The 18,197-nt window shown below is 37.2% G+C and overlaps 2 protein-coding genes across 2 annotated transcripts; one reads left to right on the top strand and one right to left on the bottom strand.

The window, feature by feature from the left end:
• Nucleotides 1–104: 104 nt before the first annotated feature.
• LOC125821280 (oxygen-dependent coproporphyrinogen-III oxidase, chloroplastic-like) lies at nucleotides 105–8,492 on the bottom strand. Its single transcript, XM_049500697.1, has 8 exons — nucleotides 7,844–8,492; nucleotides 6,140–6,215; nucleotides 3,441–3,535; nucleotides 2,892–2,975; nucleotides 1,198–1,285; nucleotides 666–790; nucleotides 470–568; nucleotides 105–374 (listed from the first exon to the last, which is right to left on the bottom strand). Exons 1-8 carry the CDS (start codon nucleotides 8,411–8,413, stop codon nucleotides 303–305), a joined length of 1,209 nt encoding a protein of 402 aa, XP_049356654.1. The 5' UTR covers nucleotides 8,414–8,492; the 3' UTR covers nucleotides 105–302.
• A 1,053-nt stretch (nucleotides 8,493–9,545) lies between these two features.
• On the top strand, nucleotides 9,546–17,212 carry LOC125821296 (jasmonate-induced oxygenase 4). The gene is made up of 3 exons (XM_049500712.1): nucleotides 9,546–10,104; nucleotides 11,531–11,852; nucleotides 16,958–17,212. Exons 1-3 carry the CDS (start codon nucleotides 9,647–9,649, stop codon nucleotides 17,180–17,182), a joined length of 1,005 nt encoding a protein of 334 aa, XP_049356669.1. The 5' UTR covers nucleotides 9,546–9,646; the 3' UTR covers nucleotides 17,183–17,212.
• The last annotated feature ends 985 nt before the right edge of the window (nucleotides 17,213–18,197 follow it).

The following is an 18,197-nucleotide window of genomic DNA, read 5'->3' as shown; positions in this document are numbered from 1 at the left end:
TTCACTTCTATTTGTCCACTTTGAATCAGAGCTTTCAAGGATTGAGATATCTGTAGTTTATGCTTAACTTCATATATCACCGGTAGAGGCTACTAGGAATGAAGTTTGACACGTCTAGATAACAAACTTTCCTCTCATCACATCCTTATTATTAGGTTAAAAGCCTCAGTTTTTAGTTAACATTATGGATTCTAACATATTCCTACATCAACCATTTCCATCCTTCCTCAATTCCCTCAGCAAGGAAGAGGCTAAAAACAGGAAATCTAATCAAAGAAATGGGAAGACAACAAATATAGAAACTAACAGATCCATTCCTTAGGGTTGATACAAGCATCCAAGAGTTTCCATTCTTCAGACCCCTCTACTGGTTGCTGCATAGAACAAACAGTAATTTAGTTGAATTCGTGGTTTTTTTCTTAAGAAGAATATCAGCAGAATGGACTACCAAAGCAGAGAAAAAACTTACATGGTCGTACTCCCAACGTGCACTTAATGGAAGAGAAACAAGAATACTCTCAATCCTACCTCCTGTCTTGAGACCAAATGTAGTTCCACGGTCATAAACCTTCAATTACAAAGCAAAAAAGAACCAAGTCAAAACAGTTGTTTCTTATTTCATTTTATTTTTGGGAAATAAAAGCTTAGGGAATAGAGTAATCCACCAAGTTGAATTCCACATAGCGCCCCCTCCGTAATTGTTGCCATGCCTTGTGTTCATCGGTGAATGGGGTATCCTTCCTCTTCTCTATGATAGGTATATATGCTGGAATGACGGAGTTGGCACACTCTGCACTCAACAACTCATACATTAGGAGAGGGTATTTTTATCCATTCCAACAATTGAAAGTTTACTGTGCGTTAATTAACTTCCATCATCAGATTAAGCAAACAGTTTGATGTTTCTAATTATTCAGAAAAAGGAATGGAGTTAAGCTAGTCTCCAGCTATTTAAGGTTCAAAGTAAAATTTTCTACTTGGAAAAAGACCAGTCAACTAATGGAGAACTGAAAGTGTGGACAGCAGATCATTTCAGCAGCTCTTAATATCTTCGGAGCAAAATGTATTTTCCATCTAGGATATGCATCTAAAAGATGACAGATGCGTGAACATCATATAATCCCTGCTACAAACAAGCTTTCCAGACTAAGATAGGAGTGATTCTAAATTTACATGTGGTCTTTTCACACCATTTACCTGTAGAAAAGGAGAGAAGCATTTCCTGATCATAGTCGTTTAAATCGTCAAAAAAAATTCCTCCAAGACCCCGCCTCTCATCACGGTGCTGCAAAACAGTGAGCTCAGTCAAAACCTGATAGTGACATTACTTTAATTGGACAAAAAAAAAAGTAATAGGCAACCATGGAAGAGTAACCCCATTTAAAAGCTTCTGGTACTTTATCACCACTTAATAACCAGAATGCAGCATTACGATTCTTCACAAGAACTGTAGTCCTCACCAGAAATGCCAGATATGGAATGTGAAAAAGGCAAGACTGAATGCTTCCGCTCATGTTACAATAGATATAAAAGAATGCATAACTACATCTAAGAAAAGGATCAAAAGCTCCTAGAAAACAGAAAAATTCAACGCAGTCATGGATCAAACTCAAACAAGTTAACCTAGGAAAAAGATGATAACACAAAGTAGGTCTGCTTTTACCTAGACAGTTTCATTAAAGGCAGTGTTGTCAAAGGCACGCTTAAGCCCTGAAGCGAGACTCAAAACGTGTTGAGCGCTTCAGCTCGCTTTATGTGCGCTTCAGTATCATCATCAAAGTTCTAATGCAAAATTTTCCTTGCCAATGAGTCTCTTCGGAAGAAGTGACACTAAACAATTGATATTTCACTTTATCATAATGTTTCTCAATTTCTATGGTCATATATTTGACATACATGTTTATAATTATTAGTCTTAGACTAAACATACAAACTTGTATATTTTGTCCCTTTGTGCTTTTTTAATTAAAGCCCACGCTTTATTTGCACTTTGCGCTTAAAGCCCCAACGGACCTTAGAGCTTTTTTGCGCTTTTCCCTTTGATAACACTGATAAAAGGATCAATTTGCTTAGAAATCTCTAAGGTTTGTAAAGGTTTTCCTGAAACCCTCTGAATGCCTGGTTTATCTTTAGGAAGATAGCAGCTTTCAGCAAAGGGGGGCAGGCAATTCACATGTGAGAATCGTACTAGGTACTTAAGCAAGACTGCAATTAATTTAGATATTTGATCCTTACAGCACGCCTCACGGGAAACCAAAACTTGACTTACAATTTCAGGAATTAAATATGGAGAAATAAAAACTGATCAGAGGCAAACACAAAAAACAAAGAGCACTAAGGTACACCTTAATGAGGGGAGATGCTTGGAGGATTTTGTGTAACTTGACACTATTGTCCTTAGTGTCTGCTCAATATTTGGTTTATTCTAAAGCAAATAGTTTTTGAAAAAAAAATTAGACATTGTGTTGGATTTTCTTTTCTTTTTTGGAAAAAGTAGTTGTTTTCTGTTTTGGTTCTTCAAGGAACCTTTTGGGTTCTGTTTCAAAACAAAGTTCAGTTATCAAATGAAACATGATTGATTTCAGCTTTAAAGATTATTTCTATAATTTTTCCAATCCAAATGCCACAACTTAATACTGTTACATGTTAGACACAAAACAATGACTCTGATGCGGTTGGAATTGTTAAACTGTTTAAAATTCACAAATGATGGTTCAAGTACAGCATTTTCATGTTTGGTGGGTAGATCTCCACACCAGATTCTTTAACAGTCTAGAGCACAATTACCCTATTATTCCAGTTTCTGGCAGATTATGGGAATAGAAACTTCATATGGAAAAGAACTTCTATCTGCTAGTACTTCTATCTGCTAGTAAATGAAACTCGAATACCTTTATATAGAAATAATCATCACACCACTTCTTGAAACGAGGGTAGAAACTAGCATCAAATTTGTCACAAGCACCTTTTTGCACCTGCAACGCAGACAGAGAGTTGCAATCAATTTTAAACATCCAAGAGAAAAGTCTGTGATAGAATATGAAGATCTTTCATTCTAGCCAAGCATAGTGATGATGTTGGATAGGGGTGCTCAAAGAGCACTGACTACTTTGCAGGGAGTAAGTGTGTGGAAACACCAGAACAGGCAGGGAAGACTCCGCAAAAGATACGGATTCTTAGTCAGAGATGGCAGAAGAAATAAGCTCAGGTCAGATTGTAGGGCTGGACATACCCCAATGAAGGAAGCACTTTCGGACTTTAGATTTGTTGCCAACCAGGAAAGACCTGGGACTTTTCTGTCACTTTTGAGTGAATAAAGCAGCTTGTAAAAAAATCTCTCAATGCTTTTCTCCATGGTAAATTTTCTAAATTAGACATTAGAAATTTTGAACTAATGAAACAAAGATCTACAAAGGTGTAATTTTTTTGCATGCTTATACCGAATGGAAGTGCTTCACATCATCCTCGAAAATGTAAGCAGGTGTCAGATCAGTGCCACCTCCAAACCACCATTGCCTAGGTGCTCCTGGAGTATCTGCATTCAAATTAATCACAAGTAACTGATAATTAATATAGTTCAACTTAAATTAATCAAGATGCAGAAATCACAGACATGGACTTACCAAAGGTATACTTTGGCAATACTAGCTAACGACCTAAATACTACTACTCTCATTTTTGATGCAGACCCATATTATGCATTAATAAACATAACCAGTGAACAGATTCATAAAATGCAAGAAGCACACAAGACAATTGGGGCAAGAACACTAAATTCTAAACGAAATTTCTTAGTTAGTGATTTGGCATATTTTCCATCTTAAAAAGGTAACAAATTTTTTGAACAACTCTTTTAAGAATTAGCACTTCTGCGATAATATTCCCACTTTCAGCTTTTCTCAATCGTCTACTGGTGGTCTCATGCCAAAGCTTCCCCCACCACATAGCTCTGTTTTCTGTCTCCATGGTGTGCTGCTTACTGATGCAATGCTCTGGACCATAACTGCCTACTACCATAGCCTCTCCATAGGTGCAGCCACCCTCGCGTGTATCACCCAGTGTGCACAATAATCCTTCATATCTCCCTTTCGATGATGCTGCATGCATCATGCCTGGAGGCCCCCTTCACATCATTGCTTATCTAGTATAAAAACAAGCTTGAAGCTGCTATTGATTGGGTCAAGCTATGAACACCTTAGGCAAATCTTACATCAACAAAAAACATGGAGAGATGTGAAGTATATAAGGAAGCAAGCATTAGATCACAGTAATGCATTCTGAAGCCGTGCAGGCAATTGTGTACTAGACTGTAAAGATTAGTGTCAGAGCCACCCCTCGTGTATCCTTGTATGTTGGAGGAGCAATCTCAGCGATGAGGCTGAGTCCCTAAGGCAAATCCTATGTCGGAAAATGTAAAATAAAGTTGTTGGATGTTAAGGAAGCAAGCCTTAAGGTCTAGTGTTGTGTTCTTAAGCTATATATACTTTGATCCAATGTGGGTAATAGCACTGGTGAACTTGACTGTTACACACAGCCTCCAAAATGGTGGCTCAATCAAGCTCGAAATCGAATTGAGCCAAGCTAATAAGTAATGCTCGGGTTAAGCAGCATTGAAATTTGCACTGAGTTTGGATGCATCGTAAACAATAGATTGTATTAGATCCAATGACCAATAATATTAACCAATGAACAGAATAATAATATGAGGGTCATCAAACTAGCGAATTAGCCAAAAATTACACCTCATGAAAATATAATATAAGTAAATAACCGTGTTGACTCTCCAACAACTTAATCTTTTAGATGACATGGTCACATAATTCAAGATAAGCAGAGGTCCTTCGAGCCTAACCACCACTCACTATTAAAAAACAGCTTTCAAGTGTTTGGCCCAACAAAAACAAAAAGAATCAGGGTTGAATGTGAGGTAACTTGTTGTAGACCAACAGACCCAACAAGTGAATAAATGTGACATGTCTTTATCAATTTAAGCTTTTAGTTTGAGATAGTCACACAATTCAGCACCACTCATGTATAAATAGAAGCTGGGCAAACCCATTCACTCTTTTCTTTTCATCCTTTCCCCGAATCCCAGACTTCTGCCACTGCATTCATTTGGTACAACTCTTTTTGTCCATCTCAAAATAAGCAATACCTATCTCCACCCTCATCCACAATTCCAAATGTGCACCATCCACCACTGTTCTATTCTCTTATCCCTCCCTAGATAGCAATGACGCAATCTATTCTCATTACTATCCCAACCAGAAATCTATCATTCTACCCTCCGTACACTCAACCCTATGCCCGCCTCCCCCCTTGAAGCCCCTGCATTCGTCAAGAGATCTATTTTCATATCCATCCCTGGCTGCAATCTACTATCTTCCCCATCCCCAAACATTAGTGTATCCTTCCCATTCCCTGCACCCAATCCCCATGCACCAACACCACCGCCATCCATCCCATCCCCACGTTGTTGCTACATTGCTATGGTTTTACGTTCTGAATGAACCTCCTTCTTTCAGGTGCCGCTTCTTTTCTTACTTTTTTCTGTCATTTGAGGATATTCTAATGACAGATGGAGTTACTGATTGCACTAGAAAGATTAAATTGTGCAAAAAGTGCTTTCATTTTGAGAATAATGTTCTTGTGTTATTGTTACCCAATAAATAGGAAAGAATTATGATGGCATGTTACTCCATTTTAGAGAAATAACATTCCCAGAAAATGAACTACAAGTTCATTATGGCCCAGCAGGATATAGGAAGCAAAGCAAAGCAAATATGATACACCTTGGAGCTGAATTAATTTTGAAATCTACTCCAACAAGAATTACTCTGACTGAGGGAAAACTGCAAAAGTTGTAGATGTGCTTTGCATTCGTCAACACTACTAATTTCTGTGAAAAGCAGGATAAGTGGATTCTCTAGTCTATGTCTATGACTGCAATCCCTTTTTATTATTATTATTATTTTATTCCAAAATCTCAAAGAAAATTAGAAAAGCACAATAGATATCAATAACACTCGCTAGTCCTGCACAATCTCTTCTTTTCTCATAAACTCATAGTTTCTACTCCATTTAAATTGAAAGCAGATCAGCATCACTGAATAATAACCAAAATTATGAAGGGGAATACCTTTAGGAGCATCAGTCTCAAAGTAGCGATAATTGAAATGTACAGTTGGTGCAAAGGGGTTTTTTGGATGTATAACCTGGTAAAAGAAATAAAACCTTTATCAATGATGATAATGTTTGGCTTGTGGTTCAGTGACATATTCAAGTAAAATGGACCAAGATTTGCCCAGAGAACAATACTAAAAGAAGGTAATTACTCTAGTAGTCTAGTCCATGCTGATTCTTAACTAAGCAAGTGGAATCAATTAACTACCCTCAATCTCATATGAATCCCCTATATGTTCCACTCTCATCCGGCAATCATTATTACTGAAAATCTTAAGCTTTTGGGTGAATATTAGCGAGAGAGTGATAAATCATAACAGTAACTCTTAAGGGAAAATTTACTTGGCTCTTAAATTGATAGACACTAATCCCAAAAATAAAATGTTGATAAACAAAAAAAAAGGGAATTTTACATCGTTGGCCAACAGCAACCTTCTAAGTTCACAGGTGGAGATCAAGTAAGCAAGTGGAAACAAAAAGAAAACGAACTCAAAACTACTAGTGCAATATACTTGTCGAATGCCATAATCTTCCGAAAGACATTCAAAAATCAACGTGAATCCCTTTGGATAACTTTTGGTTCTTAATAAGCAAGTGAAATAGATAAATTAAGCCTCAATTCAGACCTAGTTTGGTTAGTCATTTTAATCTGTTTATATATTTCATTCTATTCGGGCATCCATTACTATAAGATTCATCATAAACCAACTGGTACTTCATATGAATAGAGTTTATATTAGTGAGTGGAGACAGAAGGAAAACAAAAACAAAACTACTAAATGCAATATACATGAAGAATATCATATCCTACAGAAAAGCATCACAAAACCAACATGAATCCCTTTGAATCACCAAATCTGAATGACACTTATAACAGCTTGTTTGATGGTTGTTACTTGTTGTATTGTATTGTTAGTTGATATACAATTTTGTTTTGATTGTTAGATCGTTAAATCCATCTTTGGGTAACAATGGAAAATCCCACTTTGTGTAACGACAGATTTGGTGTGATTGCAACATTGTATTCATTAAAATAATACAGTATGACACAAAACAATACAATATGATACATTATGAAACAATATGCCACAACAATCCAAACAGAGTGTAACCAAAGTAAGAAATGTGGAAAGAGTAGCTGAATTTTATGGCACCATAAATCAGTATTCAGGACCAAAGATACTCTCAGATAGAAATGCCATAACAAAGACTTTTTCACAGTCAGCTCTGCTTATAAGAATTTGAATCAGATGGGGTCTCAAATCAGTTTCTTACCCTGGAAGCTTATATGGAAATTGAAAATCCCCTACAAAGTGGCCATCTTGACTTGGCTAGTAGTGAAAGAGGCTGATCTAACTCAAGAGAACCTCATGAAGAGGGGCATACAAATGTGTCCAAGATGTTATTTTTATGAGCAACAGGCAGAGAGAATTAACCATCTGTTTTAACATTGTAAAGTGGTTAACCAGGCACCAGCTATGGATCCTGTTTACTAATTTCAGAGGCATAAGGTGGACTATGCCTGAAAGGGCAGATCAGGCTCTTGTAAGCTGGAACAATGAGGGTAGTGGTAGCACATACAAAAACAGATGGAGAATTTCCCAGCCGTGATATAGTGGTAGCACATACAAAAAAAAATTAAGTCATGTGAGAAATTTACCGAGCTAACGCCAGCAGCAAAAAAGGGGATAGGCCCAGGTTTAGTATCTCCATTATCAACTGGTCTAGCAGCTCGATAAGCTTCAGGAGGCATAACACCATAAACAACAGAAACATTGACACCAGCCTTCTCAAAAACATCCCCATCTTGCAAAACCCTACTAATCCCACCACCCCCACCAGGTCTGGACCAAACATCTTCCTTGAATTTCCCCCCTCCATCCACATCTTCCAAAGCAGCACAAACACTGTCTTGAACCTCCCTAATCATCTTCTCAAAACGTGCTCTAACCGAATTCGGCTTTGATGACTCATCCCCCGATGACCCTTCATCAGATTCTCTTAGAAATGTATGTGGCCGTTCAGTTTCTGGGGTTTCCTTCTCAATCATCCTCGATGACACTTGAACTCTGATGGAGCAGTTGTTGTGTGTTGATTTTTTACTTGTTCTTCTGCATCCAATGGTAAGTGGAAGTGATGAAAGATTGGTTAAGGATGAAGGAGAGGAATATCTGAGGGGGAAAGTGGAAGTGGAAGAGGATGAAGGAGAGGAGAGAATTGCAGGAAGCATTGCAGATGAATTGAATTGTAAAGAAAAAAATTGAGAGAAAAATGGGGAAGAGAGAGTAGTTGCCTAAATTGGATTTACAAAGGGTATGACCAATGGGGAGAGAAGAAATGGATTATTGGGATAAGAAAAAACCATACAAAGGGATAGCCAACTTTGCTATATTTTTAAAACAAATATTAGAAATTATTATTATATTATATGATCCAATTCATAGTAAGTTTATTTTTTTGGCAAATAAGTGGAACATTTTATTCACCAAATGGTTGCTTTGAGAGGTTAAAAGTTGGTTTTGTTTCGTCTAAATAAGATTTATTCTGTTTATTCGAAAATCTGTTATTATTCTTATTGGATGGTTTGTTTGATGTGCATCAAATTGGAGTTTCAGTAATTGCAGGACTATACATGAATATTGGAGTTATTTAGGTTCCAACTTGAGCTTCAAAAAACAGAGATTTGTTGTTCACTCAAATACTAATTCTGAATATATGAATTTAGCTGCTACAACAGCTGAAATAATGTGATTGTAAAACATTCTTCAAGAGTTACATGTTTTGTCTACTACTACAAATTTTTGATATGATAATTTATCAATTGTAAATCTTATAATTAATGTTGTCTTCCATGCTCGCACTAAGTATATTGAGCTTGATTTTTACTTTGTCAAAGAAAAAATTGGTCCAAGAAATTTTTAGGTTAGCTACATTAACTCTGTGAATCAAGTGACAAACACATTCACAAAAAAATGATTTCAGTTCTCATTGACAAATCTATTATAATAAACTCACAATTTCGCTTGAAGACGGAAGTAATATCATATATTTCCAAAAAAATAATAATTTAGATATAAATGTGTGATTATTTAATATTTATGTAAATATTTGAACATCATTTTCTTGCTAAACGTAATACACTACACTTGCAAGTGTCATCTTGTATACCTTTGTATCAACATTATTATTTTTGCAATAAGAAATAATTCAATGGAGTTCGTTTGCCCTTGACTTAAAAGTTTGTGGGCTAAATTGTAACCAAAAGAAAATAATGGACCTTTTCATACAAGTGATTTTCTCGGGAAAGTGTACAAAATTTTACGTGATTAATTCCAGATTCAATCTCAATCCTCCGTCGCTCGCGGCCGTTCCCGGTGACCGTCTCACCTCAATCACCGGTCCTCAACCACTGAATTTCAATATTCCGATCATTCCTACCTTTGTAAATTGTAACTAAAAACTCATGGAGACTCTGAGAGTACAATTATTGGCTGAAAAAGGTGAGATCGCAGTACCATCACAGTACGTACAACCACCGGAAACCAGACCACAAATAGAAAAAACTAACGTCAAAGCAGCTGTACCAGTAATCGATCTCAGTTCACGAACGAACCTTCTCGATGAACTGAAGAAAGCGTGCAAAGAATGGGGAGCATTTCAAGTGATAAACCATAAGGTTCCGATTAGTTTGTTGGATGATATGAGGCGTGTTGGTCGCACTTTTTTTGAAGGTCGCACAATGGAAGAGAAGCTTAAGTATTCTTGCGATTCTGCTTCTCCTGCTTCTGAAGGATATGGCAGTCGCATGCTTGTAGCATCAAATGACACGGTTTTGGATTGGAGAGATTATTTCGATCACCACACTTTGCCTTCATCACGTCGCAATCCTTCTCATTGGCCCGAGTCTCCGGCCGATTACAGGTTTTGCTGACTTCTTCTCCTAACTAATACAAATTCTCCCTCCGTTTCATATTAATTGGCCTCTGTTGAACTGACACAGCACACCAAACGTATAAATTCTCTTGCTTTGCTAAAATGAACAAGTAAAATGAAACATCTATATTTGAGGTGCTTGTATGCTGAATACTAAAGTAATGCAAGTGCAAAGATTTTGCCAATTTTGGAGGTTTCAAGTTTGCTTATTTGATCAGTAGGGAGAAACTTGAGTCCTTTTACCACCTCCTTAGCGTCTCTGTTAAGAGTCTGTAGTGGTCATTTTATGTTTTTAGGACTGCTTTTCTGGAATGTTCACTTCCTTTTTTTTTGTAAACATAACATTATATAATAACTCCATTGCCGCGAATTGAAAGGTAACTGATAATTTCTCGGAATTCCTGCAGTGCTAAAATGTCTCTGACTGTCTGTATAAGTGTTAATAAAATCTTTTACGAGAAACTAATCGAAGAAATAGTGATTGGAAGTTGCTCAGGATATGAGTATCAATTATTTCCTTTCTAAGCTTGTTTCATGCATAAAGCTCGCCTAAGCTATTAACAAAGTAAAAACCTCTTAATTCCAACAATTTCCAACCCCTATGAGCCCTGATCTGCATTGTCTTGACCCTAATGCTGCCGCACACTTTGTCCCAAATCACCATCATCAGGCTGCTTTAGTGTACTCATGTCCCTACATTTCCCTCACCAAACTAAATACGAGTGAAGATTCTTCTCTTCTTCCTTCATAAAAGAAGTTTGTGTACAGAGTAGAGCAATATTAAGCTCAAATCTGCAATAAATGGCCCCTAAAAAAGTACTTGTTGCAGTCAATGGCAGAACCAGGATTTTCAATAAGGGGGTTCAAAATCTAAAAAAATAGACACACAAAGTAGCCGAAGGGGGTTCAACATCTACTTTATATAACTAAAAAATTATTTTAACCATGTATAAATTATATAATTTTCCACCAAAGGGGGTTCGGATGAACCCCCTCATTGTAAGGTGGCTCCGCCACTGGCTGCAGTTAGTTCTTGAGCCAGAGTTACAGCCACATCAACTGAGAAGTCTAAACTGAGAGACGAAAACAAAATTGAAAAGGCCAAAGTACAAGAAATAAAAAGAGGCAAAACAGTCGAATCCCAAGCCTTGTCATCCTTACATGGATCTTTCACTTGGCTTGATATACCCTTGCTGAAAGGATGTGACTTTGGTATGAGTAGGTTTTGTGGATTCTCCAAAATACACTAAAAATTAGTAAAAGAAAAACTACACATATCTAATGCGGATATTTACACATGTCAGATATGTACTAGTAAACTTCTGCATTGAATGTCCATCTGTTCATGGGTTTCCTAATTCATCTTTTTCCTGATTATCACTTAAATTTGACTGACTATGTCAATTTGTTGCAGAAAAGTTGTGGCAGAATACAGCGATCACATGAAAGCTCTCGCACAGGAACTTCTTGGTTTAGTCTCTGAGAGTCTAGACTTGACATGTCAGTGCATAGAAAATGTTGTTGGGGAGTTTTACCAAAATATCACTATTAGTTACTATCCACCCTGCCCTCAACCAGAGCTTACTCTTGGACTGCAATCACATTCTGACTTTGGTGCTATTACACTTCTCATCCAAGATGACGTGGGGGGTCTTGAGGTTTTCAATAATGGAGAATGGGTTTCTGTAAATCCAATGTCAAATGCTATCTGTGTGATCTTAGCAGACCAAACTGAGGTACTGTTTCTCGCTATGGTTACTGATTAATTCATGCTTCCTGCATGCCATGTTTTGCTTTAAAAATTCAAAATACTACGATCATACTGAAAAACTCAATTTAGTTGTTGATCAATGAAGAAAAAGCTGTACATATGAAGCTGAAATTATTTTCAATAATCGTGTATAAGTGAATTTGTTAATGTGTGTGCTAGGGTTGTTTGTGACTTTGTGGTTTCTGTTTCGGTTACTTCCACCCTGCTGCACCCCAACCATGTGACAAGCTGGTTAGGGGGTTAACCCTAATCCGGTTGACGTTCAAATTAAGAAATTTATGGTCCTCGACCAGAATTTGGAGGAAAGGTATGGGTACCTGATGCTTAAGGGATTACTAATAAAGGAAAATGTTGTTTGTTGAACAAATGCTTTCCATTTGTTTGTATCTATTAACCCTATTCCAGTTGACTTTTCTATTGAGAAATTCATGGTCCTGGACCAAAATCCTGAGGAAAGGGGTGGGTATCTGTGCCACTTTTCAAGCGACATTTTATAAATGTCTGTTAGTAGCTGTGCTAATGTTTCTTAATCCCAAGTGGTCATGTTTGTTGAATTTGGCCTTGGAGAAAAGCTAGAAAATTTACAGTTCCTCAGTCTGCTTTCTATTTTATTGCATCTGTTAGCATTTTTTTGGTCCCCTATTTTTTCCTTTGGTGGGGGGTTCATTTTGTTTGTTTCATGTGTAAGTTTTAGGACTTCTAAAGTTTCTAGAGAGGATTGAGGGGATAAGACGTGGTGAGTCTCGAATTAAAAAAGAGACGAATTGACCGACCTTTTTTTCTTTTACACAAAATATCACCTTTAAACACTGATTAAAAGAGATGGGGGCTGAATTATAAGCAACTAAACACCTAATAATATATAAAATACCCATGTCTCCACACCCAAGCCCACTCGTTCAAAACTCCTCTTCTGCAAAACTATTATTCCCAGGCCTCTCGTTCCCTCTTCTCTTTTGTTGTTGCGATTTTCATCTTTCTTCTACCATGTGAACTTGATTGATGACATTATTAACTTTGATCACTTCAACAAATTTCGTCAAGGCACTGCTAAGGTAAATTCCTTCTTCTTCTTCTTCTTTTTAAAAAAAAAAAGGTTTTAGTTCTTTTGAACTGATAGAGGGGTTTTTTTTTTTTTTGCCTAGAAACAACAGTTTTTGCCTCCCACAGAGGACCCTCCTTTGCTATAGAAAATATATATCCATTTTAGAAATGTTGTTATGAATATAACTTAGCTGGAGGACCTACGTGAGAAGATGTCAAATTACATTTGGGACCCTGGGAAGATTCCTATATATAGAAGAGGGAAATACTCAATTAGGATTATGCTATGAACTTATCTCTTATTTCTTAGTTTCTTAATTTAATCTGGAACCTCCCTCCATTCTTCTTTTTTATTTCTACTTCTTCCCTTGGAAGGATTTGTTACTAGTTTTGGAGTAATTAGAATGATGAACTCTTATAGTTGTACGTGTAATTCCAATTATCCATTTCAATACAATATGAGTTCATTACATTGGTGCTTTAATTATTCGTACTCCATGCCTCTTTACCCTTCTGCCATGCTTGATGATCAATTCAACACCCTCTCTGAATCGTTGAAGGTGCTGCAAGAATCGATGAAGGAGCTAGAGGCAAACAACAAGTGTATGCTCTCTTCTATTTGTCATGTGCGGTCATTGCTGCAGGAGGAGATGCGATTGGACTCCATTTTCACCGATACTCCAGAGATTTTAGATGATAAAACTATCACCTCTGTGCTAGAGTCAACTTGCGATGATAATGACACCGAGATTGCTGATACCGTGAAATCACATTTGGATTCTCAACTTCCCATTCTTGATGTTGGATATACAATACAAAAGACCATTTCTCCCTCTGTTCTGTTCAGTGCTTCTATTGACACTACCGAGCTTGAATTTTCTAGTTTGTCCTTCTCAGTTAAGGAACTGACACGGACATAAGCTTGACATGGAGTTTGACTGCAAGGTGTTCGATATAATGCGGAAGAGAGATATTTTTGCAGAATTTCTTTGCCCTCATACAGCTATTGGTTCGCTTGGTTTACACATTTGCGATTGGTTTGATACTGGGCGGGATATTGGGGCTTGCTTTGATAAGGTAAACTCGGGTGTGCATTCACTCAACCGAGTTCTTCTTTTTAATTGTTCGAATGCCTTTCCACTTCTGAGCGTTGACGATACTTCAGATGTAGGTGAAGTATCCTCACTTACCATTGCACACAAGGTGTTTGTTGATATGTTGGACAGCTATGAATATGCTTACTCTTTTAATCTCGACTCAGCTAGATCGTACATTGAATCTGAGAGTGACATTCTGATTATGGATAGAATCACATTGGTCCATATGATTAAATGTTTACAACTTTCATTTGATCCCGGTGTATACGTAGCACATGAGGTCATAGTCCTGTGACATATGTAACGATATTAGAAGTATTACGCATATTGAACATCATTGCATAACTGCTAACCATGCTGTCGGGGTTGTTTCTTCTGGTGAATTAGAGAAGTATATTGATGCATATGACTTCATCCAGTACTTCTATTTTTGCAACTTCAACTTGTCCTGGCAGCCATACACTACAGTTGCTTCCTCTCATGGAGAAAATAGTTTTATTGTGCTTAGGTTGTTGGAGCAACTAAATACCATAGCCCATAGGTGAGAAGCCTGTTGATTTATGGTATCGATCTGATGTCGCAATTAATCGAACAACATGTGTTCTGCGAAGTGGCAATTGGCCTGGGTTTACACTCTTCTCTGCTGACCAAGTATTGCATATTTTTGTGACATGCCAATATGCAAGAACAGTATTTGGACGTTTAGGGAACCCCGAATGGTCTTGCAGCAATGATATAAATCAGAGAGCTGGTGTAAGCTTTGTCTGTGATGTTCTGAATGATGACCCCCAATATGAGAAATGGTACAGTAGTGTTTTTGGACCAGCTCCACCTACTGGTCTTAACCACCTTCAGATGTCTAATGGTCACTCAATTGTTGAATGGGTTGATGACTGCTTAGTTGTAGTCTTATGGATCATCTTTGCGAGTTGTATTCGACTCTTTTATGGGTTAATGTCATTAGGATATCCCGTCACAACCATTTTAAAAAGGAGTAGTCACATCTTTTCTGATGCCAAGGTTAGCTTGACTCCTGATTGGTTTGAGCAATTTAATCTCAAAGTTCAAATTTGCAAGTTTGATCACTGTTGGATCAAAGATGGAATGATGTTTGAGGTGCTTGTAAAAAAGGCAATTTTATTTAAAAGTATTGCTCCTGAGGTTGAAAGAGCGAAAGATTTTCTTGGTGAACAAACAAAAGAGCTACAATACCATATTTGCAAAAGCAAATGCTCTATGAACAGCAAGTCAACCAGCTTGAAAATTTCCATTTGCCTCTCGTGATCAAATGTTACTGTTAGAAGGTGCAAACACCACGTCAAACACAATTATTGATGCTTTGGGAATTACAACTGCTGCGAGGGAAGTCACGCAGAAGGCACCGCCTATTGAGGATATTGACAAAACAATTGTTGCAATCAGTGAGCTGACGAAAATTATGAAAATGCTACAAGAAGCATTCTCTTCGCATGTTTGTGCAGCTGCTGCGTTTGTCAACCGTGAGTTGCAGGCAGCAAATAACAAAAAGGTAGGCACACATAACATATTGAAAATTATGTTGGCTGGATATTGTCCAAAAATTGCTCAATGTGTGTTCTATGAATTGCTAGGGAAAGGTAATTCTCCTTCTGCATTCACTTTTGCTCAAGTGATACAAGCAAAATGTGTAGTCGATGAGGTAGACTCTGGTAGTTCACTTCTTAGAGACATGACAAAATTGGGATGTGTACCAAATGCTTTGAGTCACCATTGTTGTACTCTTACACCACCACAGTCTGCCAATGCTCTTGTTCATGAGTTTATTTCAGAAAATTTACTGACATCTTGTTCTACAATGCTGGATCTGTTGCTAGTTGGTGGGGCTCCCAATAGACTAAAGATGTGGTCTTGCTCTCAACACAAGATCAAGTGTTTGTTGGATGTTTCTGAAATCGGGAAGAGATATGTAGTGTTGGTTACATTTTTTGAAGAGTTATCCCCTAATGAATGTAAGCTACTGGAAGTTGGTTCTGTGGGTGCTGGAAGGATTTGGTTCAAGTTGGTTGAGAAAGTGGTTGTCCCTTGGAGTGCTTTTTGAACTACAGAGATCTTACAGGTGCCAGTGCCATCATTTCATAATATTTTAGTGGAGTTGGATCCAACAATTCTCAATGCTCTCAGATCAAAGCTCCATAAGGTGTTCAATGTCGGTCCTTTAGTTCTGCCATCTTCATCTCTCAAGCAACTCCTTGATGTTAATCTTGTTAGACATGGATGCATCCTCTGGTTTAAAAAGCAAAATGTTATTGAAAGTTTCTTTGGATAATGAAGTGTTAGAAGAATTCCTATGGGTTGTTAACACTTATAAAGAGGAACATGACAACACTGTGGTCTCATTACGACTATACTCAAACCTTGAGGACAAGGTTATTATTGAGGAGGGGAGAATTTTTATGAATATAACTTAGCTAGAGGACCTACGTGAGAAGCTGCTAAATTACATTTGGGACCCTGGGAAGATTCCTATATATAGAAGAGGGAAATACTCAATTAGGATTATGCTATGAACTTGTCTCTTATTTCTTAGTTTCTTAGTTTAATCTGGAACTCCTTCCATTCTTCTTTTTTATTTCTACTTCTTCCCTTGGAAGGATTTGTTAATAGTTTTGGAGTAATTAGAATGATGAACTCTTATAGTTGTACATGTAATTCCAATTATCCATTCAATATGAGTTCATTACAAATGTTTTCTTCCTTTTCAAGTTAAATGTGTTATTTTACACCTATCCTCCCTAGACTCTCTACACCCATCCTCCCCAGACTCCACTTGTGGGACTATGTTGGGTATGTTGTTGTTTAGTGAGGGGTGTGTTTGGTTTTTTTTTTTTTATCTAATATATGTTGTATTTCCGTGTTAGTACCGTTTTGAATGAAAACTATTTTCCTGCAGATCATAACTAATGGCGAGTACAAAAGTGCTCAACACCGGGCAGTGACGAATGCTGGAAGATCCAGACTCTCAGTTGCCACATTCCATGACCCTTCCAAGACCAGGCAAATTTCTCCAGCTTTCCATCCGCCTAGATATCGTCCAGTGATTTATGGCGACTATGTCTCCTCATGGTACACTAAAGGGCCAGAAGGGAAGAGGAACCTTGATGCACTTCTACTTTAATTGTTATCTCTCTTTCTGCAATTATTCATTTTTTTATTTTTTTTTACCGTGGTTTCCGGGCGTCGCTTTGCGAACCCGACTAGCTGTACCCATCGGGTCCCGCTGTTTCAAGGCGGGTCCACCACGGTTAGTTCCACGGGGCCCTGGAGACGCGGCCGGTTTGTAATGCCTCCAGTGGCCCTGCTGGGGCTCGAACCGGCGACCTGAAGGACTTTGTCCCAGGCCTTTACCAGCTGAGCTACCCCTCAGGGTTGCAATTATTCATTCAATGTAGAAAAAAGTGATCTTTGTGTTACTTTGACCAACATTTATGATTCATGCAGATTTTGATGAATAATATTGTGCAATTGTTAGGTCAAAAGATGGACTGAATCAATAAATGAGTCGTTGGCAAATTTTGCCGGAAGTCTACTTGAGCTAAGATAGTTAGATCAAGATGGGCTAAACACCTCAACTTAACACAACTTTTGTTCATTTTTCTCTAATGATATCAATAAATATTCACAAAAGTTTTCTTCCATATTACCCTACATACAATTTATGTAGTCCTAAATGGTTTCAGGAAAAACTTTTTTGAATCTATTATTGTGATTGTAATTGAACAACTCTATGCGGCGCAAACTTTTTGAGCACTTCCCCGGAATAGGGTCCTATGCGGCATGAATTCGAACTAGTCGGGGTTCAATGCAAACATCAGATACTAGATGAAAATAAATAAATAAATATAAATATATATATATATATATATATATATATATATATATATATATATATATATATATTCAAATTTGTTATGTTCAATATGTCTTGATTTATGTGTCACTTTTTATTTTTCAAATTCAAATTATATAAATTTTATTTGGCATTTTATAATATATTTTTTATCATATTGACATGAGTAAAAACTATAGCTTATAGTACTTTTCATATAGTTTTTGAATATATAAATTTTTAATTTAAAAATATTAAGTTCATTTAATCAAATTTAGCTTCAAAGATTAGTCAAATTAACTCT

Source organism: Solanum verrucosum, unplaced genomic scaffold (genome assembly GCF_900185275.1).
Source record: "Solanum verrucosum unplaced genomic scaffold, falcon-dt-bn FXZP01000222.1, whole genome shotgun sequence".
Lineage (NCBI taxonomy): Eukaryota > Viridiplantae > Streptophyta > Magnoliopsida > Solanales > Solanaceae > Solanum > Solanum verrucosum.
This window is presented reverse-complemented; position numbering and strand designations above follow the sequence as displayed.